This window comes from Ambystoma mexicanum, chromosome 2q (genome assembly GCF_040938575.1).
Source record: "Ambystoma mexicanum isolate Mex_15411 chromosome 2q, UKY_AmexF1_1, whole genome shotgun sequence".
NCBI lineage: Eukaryota > Metazoa > Chordata > Amphibia > Caudata > Ambystomatidae > Ambystoma > Ambystoma mexicanum.
Window position 1 is genome coordinate 68789514 of NC_090924.1, and position 12420 is coordinate 68801933.

The 12420-nt window shown below is 48.7% G+C and overlaps 1 protein-coding gene across 8 annotated transcripts in view; it reads left to right on the forward strand.

Annotated features, from left to right (window-relative positions):
• SLX4 (SLX4 structure-specific endonuclease subunit) overlaps window positions 1-12420 on the forward strand; it is a 785402-nt gene that overhangs the window by 747878 nt on the left and 25104 nt on the right. For all 8 annotated transcript variants that reach the window (XM_069646855.1, XM_069646858.1, XM_069646862.1 and 5 more), the window contains one exon: window positions 9157-9603. In XM_069646855.1, the coding sequence (XP_069502956.1) occupies window positions 9157-9603 (447 nt within the window). The remainder of the gene's footprint in view (window positions 1-9156; window positions 9604-12420) is intronic.

Here is a 12420-nt window from a genome sequence, read left to right on the forward strand (position 1 = left end):
AGTAACCAATCACTGGTCTCTGCGTCATACTGACCACAGCCAATGACTGCCCTCTACCCAAGCCCCGCCTCTGGCAGCCATCTTCAGATTTTTACCGCACGTTCATGTGTTGGGATCCTCGTGCTATTGCTCTCGAGCGTTAGTGCTATTTTTTCACGTTTTTTCTCAAAAAACTTCGTTTTTTCGGTCAAAGAGCCTCAAGCTCCACCGACTCTCCATCCGATCAACGGGGACCCGTGTCAGATTCGTCTGCGCCCCTCAAGGGTGAAGATTTCGTCGAGTTACACTTCGGAGGACTCCAGAAGTTTCTCGGGCCCGGTCGAGGACATGGCCCAGGAGAAGGGAAGCTCGACGCCCGGAAAGCTGTTCAGGGTCTGCCCTGGATGCCAGCTACAGAACGTCTTTAAGGAGGACGAACACTCTTTTTGTCTTTACTGCCTTCATGAGGACAAAACGCACGTGGAGAAGGACTGTGCGTTTTGCGGCAACATGTCGGATCGGACCATGAAGGACCGCCATCAACGTCTCGCCAACTGGCTAGAAGGGAAGAGCCCGTCCGGCGAGAAGAAGAGGAAATCCGAGCGGTCTTCTAAGACCTTTGAGGGCGCCCCGGCGACGGGGGCCCAACATAAGGCCAAGCACCGCGAGTCCGCTGGCACCGGGAGCGCCGAACGGTCGGGCTCTACGGGCGCCAGGCAGGGCGCACCCTCCCCGGCACCATCAACCGCGAGCCAACGCTCTGGGTCGGGTAAGAGGAAGGCCGAGCACCCGGCGAAGCTTCTGGAGAGGCCCCGGTCGAGCTCTAAGGCAGGGGAGGAGCGTGGCAGTGCCCCCTCCCTCAAGGATAAGGCGGTGAGCGCACCTAAGGTGGTAAAGGCCTTAATCCATCCGGCCAAGCCCTCTATCGAAACTGTCGCGGCGGCCCTGGCTCAACCTGTGGAGGCTACACCAGCGGTGGCGACCTCGGGGCTCAGAGTCTCCCTGCCACCTCGGAGGGAGTCCTCTTTCGTGCCCATCGATAGGACCCCCGTGAAATCCCCCGTGGGGAAGAAGGGGGGGCAAGGCGTCGTCGTAGATTCGGCCTCAACCTCAGATGAGGAGCTGATCGAGGTCTTGAGCCACGGCCTCGGCGTGGAAGAAGACCGGCCCGTCGGGATGGATCCCGACGCAGGTGACGACGACATCGTCGAGGATACCGACGGGGCCCCTGCTCCCCCGTCGGGTTCCCCTCTACCAGCGCCGCAAGACAACTCGGCGGCCATTTTGTTGGCCATACAGTCCTTATGCTCAGAGATAAGGACGAGGCTACCGTTGCCGACGGAGGAACCTCTCCCGTCGGGGGACCCGGAACCAGGGCCTTCGGGTGTTCCCCCTGCCAAGAAGAGAAGGATCCACCCCGCACCTCCGTTTCAGCCGTCGCGCCCCGCCCAGCCCTCCTCCCCGTCCACCCGTGGGGATGATACGGGGACTGACACGGCGGCGACGGTTACGGACGACGAGGCCTACGACGAGGATGTACCGTCGTCTCCTCCTACCAGGGCTTCTCCGCCCGACGAGATCGGATCGTTCCACTCCATGATCGCCAGGGCGTCCGAGCTTTTCCAACTCTGCCCTAAGGAGAAGAAGAAGGAAGGCTTCCTTTATCAGCGGCGCGAGGCCAAGAGGAAGACGGTCCTCGCAGTGCCTCTATTGGACGACATTTGGGATGAGGGCCTTACCCTCCTCAAGAACCCTTCCACGACGCCAGCTAGAAGAGACCGGTACGAGAAGAAGTACCGGGTCCCGGACACGGCCCCCCTGTGCCTCCGGGCGCAGCCTACCCCGGACTCCGTCGTCTCCGCGGCGGCCAGGAAGAAAGCGGGGGGGTGCGGCCTCCACATCGACTTCCCCACCGGACGGCGAGGGAAAGAAATTGGATGCGATGGGACGCAGGGTCATCTCGTCGGCAGTGACGACGATTAAAGCGGCCAACGCCTTGGCTATCGTGGCCCGCTACGACAGGGAGCTCTGGTACAAAATAGCTCCACTGCTGGATTTTCTGCCGGACGACAAGAGGGCGGAGGCCCTGGAGATCCTGCAGGAAGGCGAGGTGGCCTCGGACCACGCCATCACCGTTGCGACGGACATCGCCGACACTGGGTTCCGCCAGTTGGGCAACGGCGTTTGCCTTAGACGGCGTGGATGGCTCAAGGCTACGGACTTCCGTCAAGACGTTCAGACCAGAGTCCTGGACATGCCCTTCGATGGGAACAACCTGTTTGGGAAAACAGTGGACGATTCCCTTCAGGCCATTAAGGCGGATACTGAGACGGCCCGGGCCATTGGAGTTCTGCATCAACGACGGACGCCCTTTCGGAGCAGCGGAGGCAAGGGCGCCTCCAAAGGTTCCGGCGGCGGTTTCTCCACCTACCGTCAAGCGGCCCGCTCATCGTCTCAGGAAGCATACAGAGGACGAGGCAAGTCTGGCGGACCCCGCCGTCGTCGCCAAGGAGGCCAAGGCGGCAAGGCCTCGTCAAAGCAGGATTGAACCGGCCGTGGGGTCGGGCCCCCACCGAAGCACCCCGGTGGGAGGCCGGCTGGCGAGCTTCGTCAGCGTGTGGGAGTCCATCTCCACCGACCGTTGGGTGCTGGACGCCTTGGCCCGGGGCCACGCGCTCGAGTTTCAGAGAAGGTGCCCGCGCGTTCCCCCTGTGGCCAGGAAAGAACTTCACGTCCCTCAACTTCTCCTGGAGGTAAAGGCGATGCTCAGGAAGGGCGCCATCGAACTCGTCCCAAAGAGGCTTCGGGGCTCCGGAGTCTACTCGAGATACTTCCTCGTGAAGAAGAAGACGGGAGGATGGCGCCCCATCCTAGACCTGCGACGTCTGAACAAGTTCATCAAGGCGCAGAAGTTCCGGATGGTCACCCTCCAGCACGTCCTGGGTCAGCTGGGGGAAGGAGACTTCCTATCGTCGTTGGATTTGGAGGATGCCTACTTCCACGGTCCCATCCTAAAGGGGCACCGAAAATTCCTCAGGTTTGTGGTCCAAGGGCGTCACTACCAGTTCAAAGCCCTCCCCTTCGGACTACGGTCGGCACCCAGGGTATTCACCAAGTGCCTCGCACCGGTGGCGGCGCAGCTGCGCCGCGAAGGGATCCACGTCTACCCTTACCTGGACGACTGGCTCATCCGCGCCAAGACGAAGGAGCTCGCCGTGGACCACACGGCAAGGACCGTCCAACTTCTCACGGACCTGGGATTCTCCGTGAACTACGCCAAATCCCACCTGGTGCCCGCGCAGAACGCTCTGTTTCTGGGAGCGAGGCTCAACACAGTGTCCCTTCTGGCATCCCCGTCGGAGGAAAGGACCAGGACCATCTTGGGCAAGGTGCAGCGGATGTTGGTGGCCGACGCGGCCAAGGTGAGGTCCATCAAGTCCCTCCTCGGAATGATGTCTTCCTGCATCTACCTCATTCCCATGTGCAGGCTCCGGATGCGCCCGTTGCAGGAGTTCCTGGACGCGCGCTGGATCCAAACGACGGGCAGCTTCGAGGAAAGGATCACGCTCGACGAGAGTTTCCGACGAGCGTTCTGGTGGTGGGGCACCCGCGCGCATCTGACGGCGGGCATGGACTTTCAGACCCCAGCCCACCAGGAGACAGTGACCACGGATGCCTCCCTGGAAGGGTGGGGAGCGCACACCGAAAATCTGCACGCAAGAGGACTTTGGCTCCCGACGGAGAAGTCCTTACATATCAACGTCCTGGAGCTCCGTGCAGTGTTTTGGGCCCTCAGGTCCTTCCTTCCGTCCCTCAAGGGCAAGGTGGTGAGGATCTTCACCGACAACACCACCAGCATGTTTTACATCAGGAAACAGGGCGGAACCAGGTCCCCAGCACTATCCAAGGAGGCTCAGGACCTGTGGCATTGGGCCGTCGCCCAAGGGATATTTCTGGTGCCGTTTCATCTGGCAGGGATAAAAAACACCATCGCCGACTCACTCAGCAGGGAGCTGCGCTCGTGCCACGAGTGGGAACTACGGCAGGATCTAGTGGATCGCCTCTTCCGACGGTGGGGCACACCCCAGATCGACCTGTTCGCGACGGCGACGAACTCCAAGTGCCGGAGGTTTGCCAGCAGGTTTCCCCAGACGAGGAGCATGGGCGATGCTTTCTCGTTTCCCTGGGATGGCCTGTTCCTCTACGCGTTCCCTCCATTGCCGCTGCTGATCCGGCTCGTCAACCAGCTCAAGAGGTCACGGTGCAGGATGATCCTCGTCGCACCTGCGTGGCCGAGGCAGATATGGTTCCCGGACCTTCTGGACTTGTCAGCGTCGCCGCCAATCAAGCTGCCGGCGGACGCGGATCTTCTCTCCAGGGAAGGAGGCGCCATCCTCCACCACGACCCGAAGTCGCTGAGCTTGCAGGCCTGGCTCCTGCAGCACTAGAGTTTGGAGGATACGACATACCGGCCGACTGCAGAGAGGTTCTTGCAAAGGCCAGGGCGTCCTCGACTCTTAAGTGCTACGGACACAAATGGAAGAGGTTCTCTGTCTGGTGCCACGCACAGAAGATTAACCCTCTACGGATTACGGCTCCCCAAGTGCTGCCGTACCTGCTGACGCTGGCCAAGGCTGGACTGGCACACGCGTCCATCAAGATTCATCTTGCTGCGATCTCCCGATACACCAGAACCACGGGGCGGACGTCCTTGTGGTCTCATCGTCTGGTGAAAGAGTTCATGAAGGCACTATTCAGATCGTTCCCGCCGGTGAAGGCTCCGGCCCCGGCGTGGGAGCTCAACGTGGTGCTGACCAAGCTCATGGGACCTCCGTTCGAGCCTCTACACTCGGCCCCGTTGAAGTTTCTGTCGTGGAAAACAGCGTTTCTTGTGGCCATCACCTCCGCACGACGGGTGGGAGAGATCCAGGCCCTTTCCTGCAAGGCCCCGTACTTGACTTTTCACGACACGAGGGTAGTGCTCAGGACGCACCCCTCCTTCATGCCCAAGGTACCGTCGGACTTCCATCTCAACGAACCCTTGGTGTTGCCTGTGTTCTTCCCGTCGCCTTCGTCGCCGGCTGAGAGGACTTTGCACTCGCTGGATGTGGCTAGAGCGCTGAAGCTCTACGTGGACCGCACGAAGTGTTTTCGGAAGACGTCACAGCTCTTTGTAAACTTTGGACCTGTCAATCAGGTGAAGGCTCTCTCGAAGGCTTCCATTTCCAGATGGCTCTCCGGCTGTATCATGTACTGTCACCGGTTGGCAAACCGACCACTGCCTGGCCGTCCGAGAGCCCATTCCACCAGAGCGATCGCAGCTACCACGGCGTTCCTATCTGGTGTGCCCCTGCTGGACATATGCAGGGCTGCTACGTGGAGGTCGACGCACACCTTCACGAAATTCTACTGCGTCGATCGGGATTCCAGGGAGGAGTCCAGGGTCGGCCAAGCAGTGCTGCGCAACCTGTTCGCCTGAGGTGAGCCTGGTGAGGAGGTAAGATGCTTAATGTTGAGTTTGAAGTAATGCTTAATGTTGAGCCTTTGCCACCTCCCGTGGTTGTGCATGTGTGTACTGCTATGTATTCTTTATTCATGAGCATGTGAATCCATGTCAGACCCCATGCTGGAGAAGGAACAAGTTACTTACCTGTAACTGTTGTTCTCCAGCATGGGTCTGGCATGGATTCACATGCGAACCCTCCCGCCTACCCCTCTGCGGCTCTTCACTTGGTCATACTGCCACTTCACGTGCTTCCAAATCTGAAGATGGCTGCCAGAGGCGGGGCTTGGGTAGAGGGCAGTCATTGGCTGTGGTCAGTATGACGCAGAGACCAGTGATTGGTTACTACTACGAAAGACAGATCAGAAACGAAACTGATACTGGTTTTTTCTTTACCGAGGATTCCCAGCCTGACGACGGGGAATATTCATGAGCATGTGATTCCATGCCAGACCCATGCTGGAGAACAACAGTTACAGGTAAGTAACTTGTTCCTTAACTTGCGAACATAACCATATGCCGGACACTACGACAGTTTTCATAAAGAAAACGCTTAGCGAATTGAAGGAAAATGTAGAGAAGAATAAAAATGAAGCATCGACTTCACAAGTAGCCAAGGCATATGAGAGTTTACCGCTTCATATAACGGCGCAGATGCCAAATACGAAAACAGTAAAACGGAATATAAATAGACAAAAACAACAAAAAGAAAATTTACCTATGGCACCACAAAATTATGAAAATATGATTATACCGGAAGTATTACAAATAACAGAAAAAGGAGAGCAGTTTCTATGGAAATCTTTAGAAATAAAGAAGGACAAAATGTTAATTTTTACTACTTTTCAGAACATAACGCACTTAGGAAATTCAAACACTTGGCATGGAGACGCTACGTTTAAAACCTGTCCAACCCCATTTCATCAGTTTTATAGCGTTCATGGAACAATAAATGAAACAGTTATACCTCTGATTTTCGTTTTAATGCCAGGAAAAACAGAAGAACTGTACAGCTGTATATACAAATTAATTCACGAATCATTGCCAGAAAAAAACCCAGAAACAATAATCATGGACTATGAACAGGGACAAATAAACGCATTTTCGAAAATGTATCCAGAAACGCATATTCAAGGTTGCTTTTTTCATTTTAGTCAATCATTGTGGAGACGAATTCAAAAATTAGGATTACGGACATTATACATAGAAGATACCGAATTTCAGCACCAAATCAAGAGATTATACGCTTTAGCATTTGTGAAAGAGGACATGGTTACTAAATATTATGATACTTTGATTGCATCTGATTACTACACTAATCATGAAGAACAATTATGTAATTTACTTGACTACATGGAAAACACATGGATTGGGCAACTTACTAGGCATGGGACCAGACGAAAGGGGAAATATGACATTAAAATATGGAATTGCTATACATCGGTGATAAACAAATGCCCAAAAACAAACAACGTACAGGAAGGTTGGCACAGCAAGATAAATAAAGAATTCAATTCTAATAACCCAACACTATGGCACTTTCTCAAAAGTCTCAAAAATGAACAAAATAGACAAGAAATAAAACTATCCCAGACACTATCACTAGAAAACCGACCAGTAACCAAAAAAAAATAGAGACCATGAAGAAAGAATTGCAAGCATAGTACACAATTTTACAAGTACAGAGCCTATACAGTTCCTGGAAGCAGAAGCCTACAATTTGAAATGTTAAGGATAAATAAAAATAACTCACCGGACAGAAAACGCCAGCTCCAGGCACGAAAACCATTCAGCAACTACAGGAAACCAACTCCAAATAGGGGCTCGCTGCTAAATCCATCCATGGCAGAAAAAACCAGAATCCACAAAAACGCGTACTCCATGAAAAACCATGAAAAACAGAAATCCTCACGTTGCAAAAAGAAAACATGAGTTGCAATGAAAACCCCAAATCCATGAAAAAACCCATCCACGACACGATCCAGCGAAAAAAATATCCAAACGGGAAATCCATTATAAAAGCCATCGATAAATCCAAGAAAAAAAAAAATCCATCAGAAAATCCATGAAAAACCATGAAAAACAGAAATCCTTGCTTTGCAAAAACAAAAGACATCCGTTGCGGTGAGAAACTCAAATCCATGAAAAACACCATCCTAAACCCGAACCAGCGAAAAAAAACAGGGAAAATCCATTATAAAAACCATCGATAAATCCCAAAAAAATAAAAATAATCCATCAGCAAATCCGGAGCGCGAGCATCAGGTATCCAACCGCGAACAAGGAACTTCTAAAATGGCGTCTACGTCGAAAACGTAACACGTCATGAGTTACAATCTTTGACCAATTTAAAGTTAATATACTATTCAAAAATGATACAATAGCACCACCTAGTGTTAGAAAAGAAATACAGATTTATAACTTTTTTTCCCTGGAACAACACATTTGTTATATTTAATTAATTTTCAAAAGTTAACTATAAAATGTTTGAAATGTTTAAATTATATTACGACAAATATATGAATGTTTTACTCTAAATAAAATGAATGTTTTACTCTAAAAAGTGTATGTATGCTTCAATCGTTTCGACCAAAATTAATGCATTCGACCAAATTGTAATTATACCAAATTGTAATTCGACCAAATTCATTCGACCAATTGTCTGTCGACCAATTGGCAGTCGACCATTTGACTGGACACCGTCCATGATCTATTTTTCAACACAGTTGAAATCTGTTCATGGATAGCTGAGACTCCCTCAATATAGTTTTCTTCTCAGATACGCCCTCAACAATAGACCATTCAGGAGAGCATTAAGCTAAAATGTATTTTCTTTTGAAATGTCCTCAATTAAAGAAGCAGGAGCGCATAGTAATAGGAAGTGGGCTTTCACGTTTTTTTCAACAGACACCAACAATTTTGTCAAGACAGCATTAGTCATTTTTACTCCTCTTTGAGGTATTTCATATAGGACATAGGTGTCCACCATCTGCCACCTTATAATTCCCTGTTGATTTTCCCTCGCCACCATGGGTATTGAAATATCTCGTGTGTTCTTTTAAATGGGTTTCATATGCCAGTAATTTTGAAACCATATACTCTGTGGGATATTGTAAAGGATTTTTTTTTGTGATTAAATTGCGTTTCTTTTTTCCATTTAGAGAAATGTGTGCCTTATGCAGCTATCAGGTGCTTAGTAGTCTATTCCACAAGAGTCTTTGTGCTTTGAATAACATTTATTCATGAGGTCCCGATGGTCACCAGTTAAACACTTTGATTTTTAAATTGAACGAGCTTCACAAAACAAATGCTTTGGTCACAGCAATTCAAACCGTTATCATAAATGTTCTTTAACCTTCCAAGGGGTTATATGTTTTGTATCTTAGGTTTTGCGTATTATATCCAAGCAAACTTATAGCCAAAGTAAAGTTGTGCAACGCATAATGTTGTCAAAATAAGGGCATGCTATTATTTTGATTGATGTGTTAAATCGTGTTACGTTAATTGTATGTGATAGTGTATGTGATATTGATATGCAAACAGTTCTGCCACTAGAATCCCAAAGAACAAATAGATGCTGTCCGTTAATGAAACTATCATCTCAGTGTGCTCACAAACGGAAAATAAAATCATTTCTTTTGGTATCTGTTTTTCCTGATTCTTTTTCTTTAAAGGTTTGGTGTTCGTCCTCTCCCAAAACGACAAATGGTTTTGAAGCTGAAGGAGATTTTCCAGTACACCCACCAGACAATGAGCTCAGATTCTGAGGAGGAGACGCAGGCACGAGTGCAACCGGTGTTCCTCAGCCAACCTATGCCTAGCGTGAGCTCTCGAAAGCCTGCTCACATTAGTACAGCAGCCACCAAGAGACGCAAGGAGGGAATCTCCAGCCAGCCTCTGTCTGACAGCAGCTTTGGCAGTCCTCCAGAAGTCTGCCATCGGAGATTTAAAAAGCCAACTGGGAGCAAAAAAACCAGCTCTGTGGCTGCCAGAAAGAAACCGCCACCAACCTTATCTCCAGCTAAATCGCCACTCAAAGACAGACTTCCCTGCATCACTGCATCCCAAGAATCGACTGCATCTTCCGCGGCTGGCAGTGACATTTCCTTCGAGTCGCAAAGGTAAGTGAAGAGTCTCATTTTGGTAAAACTCCAGACTGGGTCCCCCTTACCAAGCTTCAGCTGCAGCTGCTCAGCTTAGAGCACCACCATTTCACACAAAAAAGTAGGTGACCTTCGGGTCAAAATTGACAGCGAACCAAGAACAGAACTAAGGTATTCTCGAGGTGGCCCACAGCGCCCCAGTACTGGATTGAACTCAATATCTCCACTGGGTACCAAAACAAAGTTCTCACAAGCAAGAACTGATATTTCCTAAGTTGGGAAACATAACCTTTATGTCAGACTGTGATCTCACTGAGTTAACCCGTTATTTGCGAGTGCATACTGATCTAAAGAATGCCAGAAAGTATAAATATACAGAACATTGTACCTCCAGTTGTACGTTAAGAAGATATTAAAAGTCACAGAGGAGTTTTTTTTAATTCAAAAGACAGTAACACTCACAGTTGGCCTTTTAGCAAAAAATTACTAGAAAACCTAGTGTGGGTTGTGCAAAATGTAATTATGCAGAAACCAAATCATGTATTGCATGTAAAGGCACGGCACAGGGTTAAACAGTCATACAGAAAACTTTGACTATAATCCATAAGTTGTGCAACCCTCAATGCCTAATGATGGCATTGGAGACCTACTGACTTAAGTACAACAATTGTTCATGCATGCGATATCCACCCTAAATAACCTCACTAGCGCCCACACCTAAAGTACAGCAGATGCGTGTTTCAACGTTGGCAGGAGTGAGTGGAGCCTCAATAGGTACTGAAATTGGTATTTACACACATTATCACACAGTAATGTTGAATGGGACACACCCTCCCACGTCTTCATCAGGCCTTAGATGTAAATGGATAGGTGTGTATGTTGTGGAGAAGGTGAACCAATGCAAGATTTGTCTTCTGGTGTTAGATTCTGCAGGACCACATCCATGCCCCAGTAATTATTTTATATGATTTACATCAGGGTAATGGCCCCTTGGAGATAAATCTCAGGAACCCAAGTGTAGTCTTTGTTGGTCCCCCCGCTACAATTGCAGCAATTAATGTGCAGGGAGGACGCCAAATTAATTAAAGTTTGAGTTTTGTGCCATATAACTCCTAAATACGTTTGTTAAAACTCTCATAATGTACTTTTGAGCTTACGGTAGATCTATATAATACCAAAACAAAGAATAGTAAAACAATGACAAATTTCCTTTTGCAATAATACAAATTAGCAATGTTCTGCAATTTATTTTAATGGAAAAGTTGACACAATCCTGCATTTTTAACTCACTGTTTTACTTTAATATGTATTAAAAATCGAAGTATATTTCTATGGTTCCACTTCATTCAGTGAAATTAATTTCAGTGAAAAGGAAAGTCGTGTGTTGTGTGGAGGAGGAAGAAGCAGCTTGTAGAGGTAGGTGTGAAGCAGGGATTGACCTTGAGTGGAGGTACAGTGGTAGGCCGTGGGGGGTGAGGAACAGAAATTACCTGGTTGAAAACAGCTACTGTTCGACTTGCATCATTGATCGACACTAAGCCTAGAAGGCCATAGTTGGGACACGTAATGAGCCAATTACAGAATCAATTGTACTTCAAGATTAATGATCCATTCTTCTTCTTTTTCTTCCCTTGACACTGTAAATGAGGCGTGGTAAAGGAGTATTTGCTTTTAGGCTATTGTATAGGTAAATAAATAATGAATTTAAACAAGGAAAGGGTTCAGTATATTATTGTTGTATGCATGTGTCTCTCATGCTTATATCACTCTGAAATAGTCAGTGATGTAGAAGAGTGTTGCCTATACAAGGCGCAGCACCTGTGGGAAAGTGAAGCTGTGCGTGCTGCGGAGGGTGGAGGTGGCTGCGGTGTGAGTTAAGGGAAATTATGAGCGAAGGGGTGTGGCCAGGAGTTTGGAGGCAATCCTGACGCAGGCTGGAAGGTAAACGATAGAAAAAGAAATAGCCAAATGTGTGCCCAGGAGGAGGAAGGCGAGAGAGTGGGCTAACAAGGGGATTTCGTGGGAATGATGAAGGTCGTTTTGGGAGGGATCTACCTGACAAAAGCACAAAGGAAACACCAGGTGGATGGGGGGAGCGAAGGTGGGGGGTGCTTGACAGGGATCTCCATCAAAGAATAAAGTCCTGGAAATAAATGCCTGCATTCACCACCAGAAAATGAATTGTAAAGCGTTAAGTACTTTTTGGGTTGTTTCAAATAATTTAATGTGTCTTGACAATTAGTGATTTGATGGCAAACAAGTGGCAATCATTCAGCAGCTTTGTGTGGTTTTTGACATATGTCGAGAAGTGTACAAAGGGGATCACTTGATGTTGATCATTTTGTATGTCAGTTGTTTTTTCGGAATCAATAGACATGCATCCAGAGAGGGGCCGAATAAGAATATTTGGCAAGGTAACCTTTGGTTGAGGAGAGCAGTGGTGCCATGTCCCTAATGCTCAAGGTTCTGATGTATATTGTAGTATTTTACATTATAATCAGCTTGCTCTGACATCATTGTGGAAGGATATAAGATTGTACTTGTATATGGATTATACATAGTTGGTAATATAGGATTACTCCGTCTACTGTTAAAACTCAGAAGATGCTGCTCACTGGCCAATCTACAACCAAATCCAAAAGGTATTTCCACTTCTTTGAGGATTACGATTAAAGTTCTTGTAAAAAAAAAGGTCTGGGGAAAGCGTAATGAATACCTTGTCAAGTCAGTGATGTGTAGTGTGTGAAGATGCAGGCCAGTATTTGATTTGCAAAATGAGACATGCATGAGGCCCTTCAGTGGAATAACAGTGCATCCTGCGGGTCATGACTGAGT